Raw genomic sequence first — 16,840 nt, 5'->3', positions numbered from 1 at the left:
TATGCAGGATACAGGCTTCCCGCCCCAACCCCTTGTGAGATTTGGAGGAAAAGACAAAGAAAGGAAGGATTTTTCTCTCAATTTTTGTAGGTGGAGGGACAATGCAAGAGGCTGTTAATACAAACAGACAAAGGAGGTTGTGGTGTTGTCTCCTACTACGTTAGCTATTAGTTTGTCTTTACCCATTGAGTTATTTTTACTACAGATAATTTGGTTACTGCTGTTTTGCTTCAGTGAAGCTAAGATTAGGCAGCAGGGTGTGTTGAAACTCTGGACTTTCAGCTCTATCAGCAGTAAATGCAGAATGAAAAAGAGAAATGGTGCTTCCTGTGCTGCGTGGATTAGAAATGTGCTAATGACTCTGTGAGAGCTTGAGTCCTCACAGCATCTAGTGAGGAGGGCACCACTGTATCGATAGGGAAGGCTTCTGGAAAATAAACCTCTCAGATTGAACAGCATAGAGGGTCTGCTGCAAATGACCTTATAGTTTGTGATTTTAAACCAAGACTAAAAAGGCAGAAATGAAGCATATTTAGGCTTGTTTCTGAGTTAGGAATGGGAAAACGATGTTTTGTCTGGGGTAGTATTAATATTTTCTTCTGTGTCTCTGTGCTTCTGCCATTCATCTCGCCACTCTGGTTTTGGCCTTGATATGAGTAGCTGCCTTGACCATTTAGTTAGAGAGGTCAAGGACTTAGCATTCTCCTCAGCGTGCAAATATATTTATTTTAAGCGTATTGCATTTGAGGAAGGACTCCAACTGTTGCCTTATCATTTAGGTACAGGCTGCACAGAAAGCATGAGCTTTGTGGTGCTGTCTTCCTATAGTAGTTTGGTAAACCTTAAATTTAAAACCAAAATGAAACGACAACCTCACTGCCTCAGCCTCCAACTTTTTTTTTGTGAATATGGCATGGGAGGAAACATAATACTTACTCTTGACCTAGGGAGAAGCATGCAATACCTGCCACATCTGTGCATAAGTTGAATTGTTCTAAGTTGCTTTGAGAGATTGGTGGGTCCTAAGCATGTGGTTCATTTGCTCCTCACTTCTGCTTTCCTCAGGAAATAAGTTCAGCAGCTAATCTGGTGATTCACACTGGAAAGCTTAAAGAGCAAAGAGGGAGCTGCTGCATACACCAAGATGTCTAGTAGGACAGAAGCAGTAGCGCTTATTTCTCTGGATGTGGTTATTGACTGCAACAGGAACTGCTGAATCTAAGAGCCCAGGTATGTCAAGACCCTTGCTTTGAAAGTAAGAGGAGCTAACTGTTAACTCTTGAAGGAAACGGCAGTATTATCTGCAACTGATTTGTTGTGGTAGGATCTTTTCCAAACAGTGAAAGTTTCAGTCAAAGTTCATGCTAAACTGCAGGACAAAGAGGAAAAAAGGAGCAGTGGTTTGCTATTATCCTTTAATCCAGGGATGATAATACAATTGCAGATGTAAGGGATATATCTCTCGCTGCTGCTAGTGGAGACTTGTTAGATTTGGCTTAACTGCAAGTTCTTATCTAATGAACTGTTGTTTTGTAATGATCAGAATTGTCCCAGTCTTGTTCCTATGGTTTGTTACAACTATATTGTCCATGACTGACCAGAAGCATTCTGTTTGCTCTTGATAAGGAGGTATTACTTCAATTCAAGGAGGACCACATCTCAAAAGCGAGGAAACTCAATATCTCTGCCTCTCTCTTGGCTGTAGTAGGGGTATGTGCAAGTCAGAGGAGAAACTGTTCCAAATTAGATGTTTAGATGCTGCTTTTTAAAACACGAAAAATTGAGTGGGTACATGAGAGAGAGCCTAATTCAGCTTTTGAGCTGCTTTTGGATTGCGTGGAGATGCTCTTCAAACATGAAGAGAAATGCAGTTAAGCATTTGAATTAATGATATATTAGGTTGTACTGCAGAAATGCCTCATTCCACTTAGATGTAGTCAAAAAGTAAGATTATGCTTGGACAAATGAAGTCCTAGTGTAAATGAATGCAACGCCTTTTATAGTAATAGTGTCACACTTTCTGGAAGCGAGCTGAAATATTTATATTGGTGACAAATTAGAGGCTGTGTCCTATTGAAATGGGACTTCTTAAAAGGCTGTTAGGAGAAGGAGTATTTAAAGCATGTAGTCTTAGTAGTAGAGATATGATATTTAGTCTAGTATACCTCTTGTCATCTAGACAGCTATAGTAAATAAGGATGCAAACTGCATTGTTCATTTTACTTTCCTATACTTTTTGAGATTAAAAAAAGTCCATGTACACTCAAATATAGAATATTCTTTGCAGATATTTACCATAAAAGGTGAAACAAACTCTGAAATTTGGTGTGAGACTTGATTGTGCTTTAGTCAATCACCTTGCCACAAGACCCTTCTGTGAAAACAAATGGTGTTAAACTTACACATAAACTTCTTGATCTTAGTGCAAATAGGAATTTTGTAGCTCTATGGGATCATTCTTTGGACTCCTGAGGAAGTTAATCGCAGATAAATATAATGAAACTATCATTTTAAAAATCATGCTTGTTCAGCCAGTAAGCTTCTACTATGAGTGTTCTTCCTGTCCTTCTGTCAACTTTGATCAAACCTTTCTTCCCTTTTATCAGTCTGAAAAGGTGTAGCCACATTGCAGTGTGATTTCACACAACCTTCTTTTAGAACAAAAGGGAAAACACAGGAATAAGTTCCACTTCCTCTCTGTTACCTGACACTACTTTCTGAATGATAGCATCAGGTTTATTTGATATATTTTCACTTTCATGTCTTCTAAAATCTTTATTATTTAAACTTTAATTTTTGTATCACTGTGATATTTAGAGCTTATCAAAACTGAAATAAAACATTAATTTATACTGAGGATTGGGACAAATGGTGGGATATAGTACAGAGCCAACATAGAAGACCTTTTCAAAATATTTAAGCTATCCTTAATACTAAAGACACTTGAGTGCTTGATCCTGTGATATTGTGATTGGTCTAGAAGAATAATTATTCTCTGAGAGGAATAGTAAATACAAAGGATTTAGAAGTACAAATGAATTGGAGACACAAGAAAAGGCTTTAGAAGAAAGAATGTTTAAAGCAGATACTGCAAGTGGAGACAACTGATTGATACTAGAGGAGTGGTATTTAGTCCAATATGCCTCTTGTAGTCCAGACAATTGCAGTAAATAAGGAGGCAAATCATAATCCTCACTTTGTTTTCAGTTACTTCTGGAGATTAAAGATTTCTATGTATGCTCAAATGTCTTGCATAGTCTGTTACATTAGGTCTTCATTAATGAAGTTAATTAATGCTTGCCAAACCCCTTTCCATCATCTTCCAGCAGTCCTGGCTGACTGGGGAAGTTCCACTTGACTGGAAGCTGGTTAATGTTACACCCATCTTCAAGAAGGGTCGGAGGGGAGGACCCAGGAAACTACAGGCCTGTCAGTCTGACCTCAGTGCCAGTCATGGAACTGTCATGGAACAGGTGATCTTGAGTGCTATCATGAAGCACACGCGAGAGAACCGGGTGATCAGGCCTGGTCGACACATGTTCATGAAAGGCAGGTCTTGCCAAACTAACCTGATCGCCTTCTATGACTCTACTGCTAGATGAGAGAAAGGCTGTGGATGTAGTCTTCTTGGACTTCAGTAAAGCCTTTGACACAGTTTTTCACAGCATTCTGCTTCAGAAACTGTCAGCCTCTGGCCTGGACAGGCGCACGCTCTCCTGGGTGAAAAACTGGTTGGATGGCCGGGCCCAGAGAGTGGTGGTAAATGGAGTTAACTCCAGCTGGAGGCCAGTCACAAGTGGAGTTCCTCAGGGCTCAGTACTGGGTCCAGCCCTGTTCAATGTCTTTATCAATGACCTGGATGAGGGGATTGAATCCACCCTAAGTAAGTTTGTGGACAACACTAGGCTGGGTGGAAGCGTGGATCTGATGGAGGGTAGGGAGGCTCTGCAAAGGGATCTAAACAGGCTGGACCGCTGGCCTGAGACCAATAGTATGAGGTTTAACAAGACTGAGTGCTGGGTCCTGCGCTTCGGGCACAACAACCCTATGCAGTGCTACAGACTAGGAGAAGTCTGGCTGGGAAACTGCACAGCGGAGAAGGACCTGGGGGTCTTGGTTGGCATCCGCCTGAACATGAGCCAGCAATGTGCCCAGATGGCCAAGAAGGCCAATGGCATCTTGGTTTGTATCAGAAATGGCGTGGCCAGCAGGTCCTGGGAAGTCATTCTGCCCCGTACTTGGCACTGGTGAGACCGCACCTTGAATACTGTGTTCAGTTCTGGGCCCTCATTCCAAGAAGGATGTTGAGGCTCTGGAGCGTGTCCAGAGAAAAGCAACGAAGCTGGTGAAGGGGCTGGAGAACAAGTCTTATGAGGAGCGGCTGAGGGAACTGGAGTTGTTTAGCCTGGAGAAGAGGAGGCTGAGGGGAGGAGACCTTATTGCTCTCTACAACTATCTGAAAGGAGGTTGTGGAGAGGAGTGAGCTGGCCTTTTCTCCCAAGTGACAGGGGACAGGACAAGGGGGAATGGCCTCAAGCTCTGCCAGGGGAGGTTCCGACTGGATATCAGGAGAAAGTTTTTCACGGAAAGGGTCATTGGGCCCTGGCAGAGGCTGCCCAGGGAGGTGGTGGAGTCACCATCCCTGGAGGTATTTAAAAGATGGGTGGACGAGGTGCTCAGGGACATGGTTTAGTGGTTGATAGCAATGTTTGGATTCGATGATCCTGGAGGTCTTTTCCAACCTAGTGATTCTGTAATGAAGTATGTGCATATCTGGTTTTAGTAGTTTCTGTGTAGAGGGGAAGAATTCTTTCATTACATAGACTCATAGAGCAAGAACTTCTTGGCTTAGCTGTGCCACCAGCAAAGGTCTGCTAAGTAAATTATGAATAGAAAGTGCCATTTGGTGCAGTGCAGTTCAAGGACTACCATTAATTAGTCAGTCACTGACTTTCTGAGGCCAGCATAAGCACTTCATTTCACCTCTCCATACCTCAGTTTCACCAACAGTTAAATGCCTTGGTAAAGGATTTGGGGCTTCTCTATACAAATGACCAAGATGAATGTAGGCAGTGGGAGTGAGTTAGTTGTTGCTTAGCATTGATTTAGGCTAAGCAGAGTAGCTTCCAAGGCGAAAGATTTCCCTTATGAAGAGAATGATGGCATTTAGGATGCAGGAGCAGCCTTATTGAAAAAGTAACTCTGAACTACGCTCAGAGTGGCTAAAGCCACTAGAACAAGACCCCAGGCTTTCTCAGCACATTCTGCCTCTTCATGATGACTCCGGTGGGCTGAAGTACCATACCAGAGTTAAGTATAATATCTGACGAATGTAACTCTCACGCAGTCATGAGGAACAGAGTCTTCCTGTTTACTCTGTGCAGACAGTCATCACGCCTTTTCTGCTCGCAGAGCTCTGTTGTCTTAACACACATAATTAAGGAAAACAACAGCAGGGAAACACAGAATGTTGTTGAGGTGGGAAGTCCCAGACTGACATTGATGGTGACTGAGAGAAATTTTGCAACCCTCCATCTCTTAGCAAAGGGTGGAGTGTCATCTGTGGTAGAATAAGTTACCCTCTACTGTAGCGTGAAGGATCAGCATTTACATGCAAGTGTAGGTGTCTGCTGGGACCATCAGCTTGCTGCAGGTGGTGAGGTGCACAGTGACAAGATAATGTCACCCTTTTAGTTTCTGAAGTATGAAGCTACTGCATGATTGTGGAAGTGAAACTGGTTCATCTGGTTTGGAGTGAGCAGGAGGCAAGCAGTAACCAAGCTGCATAACTGATAGATGATGAAGGAAGGGAATTGCAAATATAGTGTTGGTGTTGGGTTGTAATTTCTCAATCAGGCTCGTAACAAGGTTTTTTAGAATTTATTTTAAGGGATGTGTGCGTTGCTAGCCCAGGAGGTCTGACTCAGATTTTTAGTTATGTTTGCTTTTTGGCATTTTTATTGACAAGTTAGAATGAAAATCAAGGAGGTACTGTAAAGAAGGAACCTATTTCCTAGAGACAGGAGTACACTGCTGTTTTCTTTGAGGAGGGGTAATGATATGCTAATGATTCTTCTAGGTTCTTAAAAGACAATATATTTTGTAAGTAAAGTGTTGAGCTGTGTTCATCTTGGTGACAACTCCCCAGCTGCCTGCCCACACTATGATAATCTATGTGTGTCATATTTTGAGAAGTCAGGTGATGTCCTGGACACCAAGAAGCGTATGGCTGATTTTTATGTAAACTGGAGAAGCCTGATTTCCATCAGTGTAAGCATTGTCATTATGTAGGCTCTGGGTAACAGAGTGAGCTCATAGAAGACTATGGCAAAGCAGTAGGGTTGCTGTGGATTTGAGGCACTGTGTTAATGACTTTCCAGGAGGTTATGGGTGAAAATAGGGCTGGAAAGTAGATGAAAGAACTTGGGGTTGAGATGAAGGTACCAGATGGATTTCTCTCTATATAGTGCAAGATGGACCCACTGTAGGCTCAATTTGATGGAAACGAGGCTGCTAGAAGCACCTCACTTCTTTATCGAGTCATATCCATTTCAGTTTACAGTATCGGCAAGCAGATAATGTTTTAGTCGAAATAGCTGCCTCTGTGTGGGTCTGCAGGATAGAAGACCTAGATGTTGCTGCCTGTTTGGGCCAGTACACCCATGTGTATAATCCTTGGCTTTTCAATACAGCTCTTCTTCAACCTCATTCCAAGTAAGGAATGCATCAGAGATTTGCAACTTAGTTTAGCATCCATACTCAATGAAATGTGTAACCTGGTTCTTGGGTAGTGCTCCTCTGTTGTAGATCTGATAATGGCAATAGTTATGACTTGTTTTACAATTGGGGTGACTGAAGTATAGGTAGAGTATCTGTCTTAGTGGCAAAGCTGAGACTGGCATCTAGATTTCCTTCATGGTTTACTGCTTTGTCCTGCCAAAGCCCAGATGAGTTGTGTAGCACATGTGCCCATGTCTCATGGGAGACAGCTTGTCCGTGTGACTGCAAGGTGGCAAAGATCACATCCAGAAGCAGAGTGCTTTGCCATCAAAACTGGAAAAAAGTGGCTGCCAGTGTTTCCATATTTCTAAACTCCACAGCTCCAAGAGTTAAGACTGTTAGTGTCTGGTTTCGTGGGACACTTGACTGGTAAGAGATGATGCTCACTGTAAATAACACAGTATCTTTAACTTCAGGTCTCATTTCAGCATGGACAAAGCAGCTGAACTCATGTGGCAGCTGGAGGATTCGCCAGACAAAGAAGAACAGCAAGAACAAAGCCCTGATGATGGAGACAAAGCAGAAGTGCTGACACAAACTGCTGACAGCAAGGACAAGTTACTCCAGAGCCAGACACTCCAGTGGGAGACTCTAGGCAGACAGTTTGTAGAATACGAGCAGGTGGCTCCATTTCTTGTTCCAGAGGAGCAACAGAGAAGGCTGCTGGACTTTCTTCCCCTTTTCTTGGAGGTTTGTTCTCCTTGCTGACTTTGGTGTAGATGCCAAGGATGTAAATTTGAGTTTCTGCTGCTCTATGCATTCTGTGGTTATCCTAACTAATGGTGGAGTTAGACAAAGGGATCATGCTCCATCTAGATGATAATCACTTTTATTCCACTGGGAGCTTGGGGAAACTGGTTGTGTTCCGTTTTTTTTTTTTTTTGGTCCTCTTTTCATCTAATTAACCTGCTATGTTAGCATAAGAAAACTGCTTTCTTTTATGAATGTCTAAATACTGTTCTTGGAGTCAGTGAATGTGTTGATAAGACAGGCATGTTTCAAAGTGAGTACCCTGTAAAGAGGTCACGTCATGTCTGCATCATCTATTTTCTTACTTAGTGGGCGCCTGAGTACAGTCTCAGAAAACATGGTTGTTGCATGCAAACAGCTAGAGGAAATGTAGGGGTACAGTCTTAAGATGAAATTTTTGAGTTAATGACAACACTTATCTCAAATTTTAGTGTTTGAAACAGGAATTGTGTTACAGATGGGGAAACTTTGGCATGAGGAGAGGAAGGTCATAGTGCGGGTGAGGGACACAGCTGAGAACTAAAACATTTTAGTTAGCAGGCTGCCCTACCGCATGCACTAGATCTTACATCAACCAACAATTTCTAAGATGGCCATATTGGAAGACGAAACTGGAAGAACTCTGTAGTGAATGGGTAGGGTTTGTTTCCTAAAGTGTGTGAAACAGCGAATTGTGAGTGGACCGTACAGTGACAGAATGGCAGAGCTTATGCTGAGATAAGCAGAAAACCTGCTCTATCTTTAAATGTGCTGGGGCCATGTTGTAGTACAGGAGGTATTTACGGGTGTGGAATCTGTGGTTTTTGCACTCCCTCATTATTTAAGACTTCTGGAAGGAAAATAAAAGCTTCTTATTGGTGAAACCGTATTTTAATGGTGGTGTATTTCAGCCATCTGTACCTGTGGGTACTTGTGAGAGGATTTTAAATTCCTAAAGGATATTTTGACTACAGAATATCTTCAGGATGGAGACGTGAATTTCTCATAATCTTAACACTTAATTTTGTGCCATAAGACAGAGATTCTTCCCCTTCACTTTTCGTAGATGTAACAGTGGAACTTTGCAGTGCTTTGCAGACATTTCAGTTCAGATGTGTGGCTAGAGCATTTTGGCCTGTAGAATTGATTTAGGAGTACATTGTGGAGGATGTGATCCTTTAGCTTTGAGTCATCATGTAATTCGCCATACAACTTTTACTCCTTTTGTGTCCAAACCTTATGCTTTTTACTAAGCTCCTGGGCTGACGTGGATATGGATCTCATTTTGAGTTGTACGTATTACAAAGGTCTTAAAGAAACTACCTTGCTTCTTCCTATTTAACAGGGAACTCTGCATAAGCCCCCCTGCTCCTTGGAGGATTTTTGTCTCTTGCTTTTTCTTCCTTCTTTGATCACACAAATGGCAGTGCATCTCTGTATTTTTGTACTTTAGCTGTTACTCACTTGGCTGGAGAGAGAAGATGCTAACCAGGTGCCACCTGGGATGTGGGGGCTCATTACTTACTGATACTCCTTGATGTAGAAGGAAAAGGTGTAGGAGGAAAATGTTTGCCATCTGCTTGTGATTCAGGCCTAGGCTGAGAGTCATTTTAATATATGCTCTTTATCATCCCTCTTGGTGCCTCAGAAAGTATCAGAATGTTCTATTACGTGGCTGGCTTTTGAGCTAGTATCTTTCTATGAAGCATGGAATAGGAAGGACAGATGGCAATAGCAGACACAGGAAACTTGTGGCAGAATCTTAAACATCTAGAAACAGGCCTAAAAGGAAGAAAGAAAATCAGGTTGCATTGATATCATATTATTTGAGTTTCCCCTGAAGGCGGACATCCTGGAATGCAGTCAGGTTTATATTCTACCAGGTAAAGATCTTTTATAGGCTCAAAGATGAACATGGAATTGATTAGGTCTGTTCTCAAAGGAGGACATATTTTAAAGGTTAGCATCTGTCCCATAGGAAAATCACCTACAAAACCAAATCGGAACGTTATTGGCCTGGTCTGTAGTGAGATGAGCTAGCTAAATTTTTGCACAATGGTAGTATTGCTATGAACCTTTGATTACTGCTCTCTGCTGTGTATGGTCTGAACTTCTAAAATTTATCCTCTTGTTTCTTTTAACAGAAGAGTGAGTATAACAAGTATTTTTTGAAGTGTTCAGAGGGACAGGAATCTATCACTGCTTTCTTAGAGTATAGCTTAATGACAAACATTGTTCAGTGGCTATGGGTTGCTCCTGCAACTGAGGGTCTCTGAAAATCATTCTTAGAAATGAGAAAAGTAGCTTGTTTTTTTTAAAAAATACTACTGGTTGATTGAAAAATAATTGATAGTAAATTGTGTTTTACTTTTGTAGCCCACATGAAAGAGTTGGAGAGGTTGATGCAGTAAAACAACGTATAAGGCAGGTGCTTGCCTGATTGCCTACAGACGACTGTCACTTCATGGGGAAAGAAATAGCTTCTCCACAAGTTGCCATCAGCAAAGAAAGAACAAATAACTGAAAGCTATGGTAGAGAAGGAAATAATTGTTGTAAAGGATCTTCTTTCACAAAGTTGCACTTATTTCTTTGCAGACAGTATTATGGAGTGTCTGCCCCAAATTATTTTAGGAAAACAGATGTCTTATTTTTGTTGCCTTCCTTTCATCATCTGGCTTACATCTTGATTTTTCTGAGCTTTTAGAAGGAGGAGACTTGTAAAGAAAATTTTCAAGGGTGCTGGTGATAGAGGTAGCTCAGCCTGGTATTTAGAGGTCAGTGCTGCACTGCTGCTAATACGTTGATGTGTGTAGCATCAGATGTTCTGCATAAAAATAATGGTAACTAATTCTTAGAGGCCTGCTGGGTGAGATAATATTAGTGAACTGGAATAGTTTTTATTGCTTTGGAATTTCTTTTTTTTTTTCCCTGAAGTCAAGTCTGACATTTGAGAGAGAACCTGTTTGTCAGATTCAGAACAGGGAACCATCAAGCTGTTCTTGTCAAATTTGCTTTGAATTTCTTGTCAATTCTTGAACAAGTAATTTACAAACTTGCCTATAAATTGTTTATAAACTTGTCCATAAATTTGTTTTCCTTGGCTAGCTATGTATCTATAACTATATCTTCCTATTTATTATTATATGCTTATTATAGCATAGGAAATGTTTAGAAATCCTGAACTGGTAAATATTAACTATCATCAACTCAACATTTTAGAAATACATCTTTTCCTATATTAACACTGGTCTGTACTCATGTTGTAAACTGACTTATAATGCTCTAAATTCCTAGCCAGGCAGGTTTATCACTCCAGGCCTGGCAGTCTACATCTTAACCTCTTAGGCAGATGGGTTAGGCAACTCACATTGCTGCAAAATCACATCCAGCACCAGCTAGAATATTGCTGGGTTTTTAGCTTCTTTCCTCATTATTTTTTTTTTAATTTCCTTAATTTGCAACAAAGATTATTTCTGTCTGGCAAGCAGGGCTGGTTTTATGAGCCTTACTTTCCTTGCAAAATAGAACAGAATTGAAGGGCAGAATCTTTATGACTGTATTAAAACCCAAAACAAAACAGGAAAAAAAAAAAGCAAACCCTCCACAACCCCAAACAAAAAAAATAACCACAAAAGATTTTGCTTGTTTGCATGTTCTGTGAATTTTATAAATTTATTGACTTGAAAGAAATAGTTCAGTTTGGAGTGAATTTTGGTCAGTATACTGCTCCCTAGGAGCAGTTGTCCTATATTACCATGGTTTCTTTTTGACAAGTCTGTTACAAATGCTCCATGAGCAGCAGTTCTAATCCCATTTCAGTCTTTACTTGCTGAACAATGACTTGCAGAACAGAGAAAACACAGTTTTTATTTAATTGAAAACCCAGGTTTTGTTTATAACTAGCTTTAGTTGTGAGGATACCAGTTTTTGGAGAAGGATATACTTTTACAGAAAAATTATTGGATAAATGTAGCTGTAAACTTCTTAGGGTACAGGGTGTTTGTTGTATTTCAAAAGGGACTAGCATGCTTTTTGATACAAATGGGCTGTGGCAAACATTTAAATTGCTTTGATTGTAGTTGCTGGAGAAAATAATGTAAATGCTTTCTCTTAGGTGCATTACATAATTCCAAAGATAGTTCTAGGTTGACTACCTTATCTGTAGTGTCAGGCTCCTACCTGTCTGGCAAATACTGCAGAATACTAGAAGGAATTTCGCAAAATTGTTTGTTTGTGCTTACTAGTACTTCTCAATTTCTCAAAGTCATGTTGTATCAGAAAGATCTAACAATTACGCTTGGATTTCAGGCCTGGGAAAAATCTGCTGGAGTTATTGTATTCCCCAACATTCCACTGTTAGCCAGTGAGGTTTCCAAGCTTCTGACAAAAGAAATTAAGAGGAATCTCAATGGCAAACCTGCAGGTAATGAGCCCATACCATATCCACTGGATCCACTTATTTTGGGGATGTGCTGTTGTTCAGTTGTCCTCTGTGCTTACATGAGGGAAATAAAGGGGAAACAGGATGATGCCAAGTGTAGCAATCCAGATTTTTCAGTAGGTGTGATCCAGCACTGGTTTTTCATGATTGCACTGAAGATCTGTCCTTGTATGCCATGCTGACTTTGGTTTTGGAACTTTTGTGGCTGTAAATATGTAATATTGAAGCTATGAAGTAATGAGTGGGATAAATGCCATTCTGAGAAGCTTTCTTTATATGAGAAAAATACTGCTAGCCACATGTGGCTTTCCTGGTGGCGGCTGTGCATTCTTCATTTTGGTCAACTTCATGAACTGAACTGGTACTCCCGGTGAGACTTGTCGATTTGAAACATGTAGTTTACATGAACTAACCTGAGAGTGATGCTGGATCAAAATCTCCTTATGTCTTTCTATTCACTTCAACGGATTCCTGTTGCTGTAATTTTGTTAATTTGTCAGATATACTAAGAAAAGATCAACACAGCTTTTTCATCTTTCATTAAGGAATTAAAATTCAATGTTTTTGTGGTAACAGAGGAAGCTCGTCTGGCTTTGGAGCAATTGCTGCAACAGAAAGGGGAAGCAGGAGATGGGCGTTTGCTCTTGAAATCAGTGTATCTGCTGTCACAAACTGACTTGGTAAGAAAAATGATGACAAAGGGTTTGTTGTTGGTAGTGGTTTTTTGTCTGGGTTTTTTTTCTTTTTTATTTCAGAGAGGCTGGGTAGCCATTCCAATAGAGGAACTCCTAAGTCTCGTCATGTTTGTTACCCTTAGTGCTTTGCACTTCAGCATGCCCAGGATATACTGTCAGGTAGAGGGCAGAGGACACAGCACTGGGTTTATAGTCCCGGCTTTTCTAAAAGAGGGAAGTAAGCACTCTGTACTTTCAGATACTCTTTTTGTTTTGATAATCAGGCAGCTGTTTTTTCTTATGTTTCTCAGATTTATTAATTTTTCCTGTTGTGTATCACTGCTCTTCAACCTGTCTTTGTCCAGTTTATATATCAAAAAGATTGCTTGTGAGGATCTCTCTATCTGAGCATGAAGTTGTTGGGGTTTCCATCCTGTTAGCCTTTTACTTTGATGCATTTCAACATATTTCACAAACTCTGTTTGTACAACCATCCTGAACTCGGGCTGGCACCAGCGGTGCAGCCTGCTGATAGGCATGAGGGGTGCATTTATCTCTGGCATTGAGCTGAGCACTTTCTCATCCTTATTCAGATAAATGAAATACAAATCTTACTGTAAGCTTCTCGTGGATATGTTCTTTGTCATAAAGAGCTCTATATAATTATATGTAGTTTGTCACAGCGTGAAGTTCCTGAAGAAGTTTGTGTTTTTCACAGATTTAAGACATGGCTATTTTTTTGTAGCACATGCTCTCAAAAGCTGATATCACAAACCTCACTGTTCTGTTTAGTCTGTTGAGTTTTGATGACTACATACTAAGCAAGCACATTGGAATTTCTCTTTAAGTTGTACACAGCTGTAGTGGAGACAGGAAGAAACTACGTGCTGGGAAACATGATGGAGAAAAAGTGTCTATTGCATTTATAAAAGCTATAACTAGAAGTATGCATGCAGTTAAGTTACAAACACAATTACGTTACAAACACAAAGGCATTATAGCAAGATTATTGCTGCTGAGTCAAGAAGGGAATGGAGAATTCATGCTTTTAACATACCTGGCCTCTACAGATGCTGGCTGTCCTGTGAACTAATGATAGAGGTGACACTGTCTGACCCTGAACTTAGTGCTATTTTAGCTGTTAGTTAGTTTGCAGGTTGTGTGCTTTATCAACTGTAGGTCTCCTTATGCAGGACACAGTAAATATCTATCAAAGCTGCAGTTCAGCTGCAGTGGGAAGTCTTGGAAATAGCTATGGCAGCACACAGTCAGTGTGTTTGGTTCTGCCGGGTGGATTTCTACAGCCATGCTATATGATTGCCGTGTTTGTGTGCCCTAGAGCACCTGTAAGGATAAAATGTGCAAGTACCTGGTTCATCTGTCATGACTATACTCTGTGTAGAAACATAAGGGAACTAGTCAGCTTCTAGAGGGGCTGATTTTGACTTGATTTTCCTTACTTAGAGAACTGTGTGGAACATCATTGAATCTGGTCTTCCAGCTGCTCTGTTGCAGTGCCTGTACCTTTTCTTTACTTTTCCCCTGAAGAAGACTCATGATGGCAGAGAAACAATTGAGGATGACACTCAAACTCAAGAGATGCTTGTTAAGGTGAGATGTGCCTCAGGGTTCTCATGTGTCCTGAGTACTCTGATGTTCACTTAGGCTTTGGATTGGAGATGGCAATTGATTCAAACAGGCAGAGAAAGGAGTAAATTTGGGCTGAGAACCATTGAATATGCATCAGGGGCAGTATAAAGCAGACCAAGATGATGCCACTGTATCTCTTATTTTGTTGTTAAAAAAAACAACATGACTTTGTAAGCATGAAAAAATCCATAGACAATATCCTACTGGTGGTTTTACTTAGTCTTTTCACTGCATGCTATTTCCTGGCATCAATTATCATACCGTAGTTTTATCCACCCTCACTCCCAATTAACATACCCCAAACTGGTAATGGATGGAGTGGCCTACTATTTAGTTTCATGTTCAGTTAGACCTGTTTTACAGCGTTCAGTTTTTATTTCCTAGTACTTGTGATTAGATTTTTGGGAGGGCTTTCGTACTATAGTACTAGGGTCCCCTATAAACTATGAAGGAACCTCACCCAGTGCTTTGTGCTGCTTTGGTATTCAGTGGATTTGTTCAATTGGTTGGGTTGGTTTACTGTTGGCCAATGGATTTTTCTTCATTTCCCAGGTATCTGTTAAGGTGGTTGTTGTAGCTGATGTTTGCTTTCTTTTCAGATAATGCTTAACATGTACAGAGAACAACAAGGTGTAGAGGAACTTCTGGCAGCTGATAAGCTTCAGTCATTAATTATAGCAACTGCTTCCCTCTGGGACCAGTGTAGCCACTCATGGAAAGTACCTACAGGCTGTGTGCTGCGAACAATTGCAAAGGCTCAGACCAAAAACAGCATTATGTACCTACAAGGTGTGATTTAGTAATTTGGCTTCTACTTTCTTCATAGTTCCAATGAGAATGAATTATCAAGAATCTCCATGGGATAGATATTTATCTCTACATCATCTGGTAGTCAGTCAATTGCAAAGCGTGGGCTCTTGGCTTTCTAGACAGGAGCTTTATTTAGTGCTGATGGCCATCTGGAAACTGAAGATTTTTGTACACACAAAATAAAATTACAGGCAAGAGACAATTCCCCCTGATCGCACCAGACAAGGACAAGATGTATGACTATTTTTTTAAGTTCTGTGACTCAGTGTGTGAGGCTAAGCCTCATGCTCACTCTAAATACAATATTGAGGGAACTGCTGAAGGAACAGTATCTTTTTGGACAACACCATGATTGGTTGAGTTACGTTGTCATTTCTTCCTAGGTTTTATTAGAGTAAGCAATTTTTTTTATGTTAGTTACCGTAAAGGCCATAATTCTCAATTTCCACACTTATAATCCTCACTGTACTCTGAGTATTACTTGTCATGGTGTAACTGCATATAGGTGTTTTCATTTTTTAAAATAAATATTTGGCTTCCTGGGTGAAATTGAAAGAGTGAGGAATAATAGTTCTAAGAGTACTGAATTGTTTAGGAATTTTAAAGCTGTCCTGGAAGTACTGGCCATCAGATTAGACAAGAAAGACTAGGCTTCACTTTCTCAGAACCAGATGTGTATAATCCTTTACATTTGCCTCATTGAACAGAGAATTTAGCTGTGAATTCTGCACAGAATACGTGACTAAGTTAGTACAAGACAATTAAATATCTCACCTTCTGCTTACCGTATATTCAGACAGCTGGATTCGCTGTTTATGAATTTTGGTGAGTGGGTGGGTTGGAAGCTCATATTCCTGAGACTGAGTCAGATTCTAGGTGTTAGGCAAAGAAATGCATTCATACTTGAAAGCCAGAAATGTGCATCATATAGTCTCTGAGATGAATGTGATCTTTGTATATCCTCCTGCCTCTTTTTAAAAAAAAAATACCAGTTACGTGACTCCTTTTTTTACTGGGAAGTAACTTCTCAAACTTGTTCCGTTTTTGGTATATGAACTCTTTTGACTGCCAGTTCTTAAATATGTGCTATGTTTTTTTTTTTTTTTCACCACAGCTGTGGACTGCATTAAAATAGCTGTTCAGAACCTCTTTAAACTGGCTGATACCCTACCTGCTTGTGACATGTGTGAAGCTGCTAGTATCATCTTGTGCTTTGTGAAAGATTCCTATCCGATATCATCGGCTTTATTGACAGAGTTTGAAAATAATGATGGCTACCAACTCCTGCTAAAAATTTTACTCAGGTAAGTAGGGAGGCTTTTTGTGTCTTGTAGAGGATCATAAAACTTCATTTTCAGAACACATGGTTGTCTGTTTTAAAACGTGAATCATGTAACTAATCTGTGTAGATGCGAAGCCAGTAATAAAGACCCCCATTTTTGATTCTTTCATTGATGTTTTAGGAAGGGAAGCAGTTCATAAGTTCTCTTACTGAAACCATGATGGCAATTAACTGTAGGAGAAGTTAGTCTCTAGGTGGGGTAGGGACTTATCACACACGGGACAAAGGTTTTTCATTAAATTAGTATTAGAGGGGATGTAGGTCAGAGACAGATATGTGAGCTAAGGTGAACTCTTAATCCAGGAATGCAGTCAGCTGGGGTAGGAAAGAAGATCTCCTTGATGTGTAGAAAGCAAATAAAATCAACTCGCCCAAACTTATCTCAAATGGTTATGTTCTTCAGAACTCAGATG

At 40.4% G+C, this 16,840-nt stretch overlaps 1 protein-coding gene across 8 annotated transcripts in view; it reads left to right on the top strand.

The window, feature by feature from the left end:
• The first annotated feature begins 983 nt into the window (after positions 1–983).
• Positions 984–16,840, top strand: part of WDFY4 (WDFY family member 4) — a 151,477-nt gene continuing 135,620 nt past the window's right edge. For 5 of the 8 annotated variants that reach the window (XR_008450752.1, XR_008450755.1, XR_008450753.1 and 2 more), the window contains exons 1-8: positions 993–1,230; positions 3,327–3,473; positions 7,197–7,470; positions 11,819–11,933; positions 12,528–12,631; positions 14,090–14,236; positions 14,875–15,064; positions 16,200–16,389. Coding sequence is in view for 1 of the 8 variants with exons in the window: in XM_054072005.1 (XP_053927980.1) it covers positions 3,373–3,473; positions 7,197–7,470; positions 11,819–11,933; positions 12,528–12,631; positions 14,090–14,236; positions 14,875–15,064; positions 16,200–16,389 (1,121 nt within the window). In the remaining 7 variants the exon portion in view is untranslated. Of the gene's footprint in view, positions 1,231–3,326; positions 3,474–7,196; positions 7,471–11,818; positions 11,934–12,527; positions 12,632–14,089; positions 14,237–14,874; positions 15,065–16,199; positions 16,390–16,840 lie in introns of those variants that run through there. The other 3 variants (XR_008450757.1, XR_008450756.1, XR_008450758.1) reach the window with 3 other exon arrangements.

This window comes from Cuculus canorus, chromosome 7 (assembly GCF_017976375.1).
Source record: "Cuculus canorus isolate bCucCan1 chromosome 7, bCucCan1.pri, whole genome shotgun sequence".
Taxonomy (NCBI): Eukaryota; Metazoa; Chordata; class Aves; order Cuculiformes; family Cuculidae; genus Cuculus; species Cuculus canorus.
The sequence above is the reverse complement of the archived record's forward strand: the minus strand, read 5'-3'. Positions and strand labels throughout refer to the sequence as shown.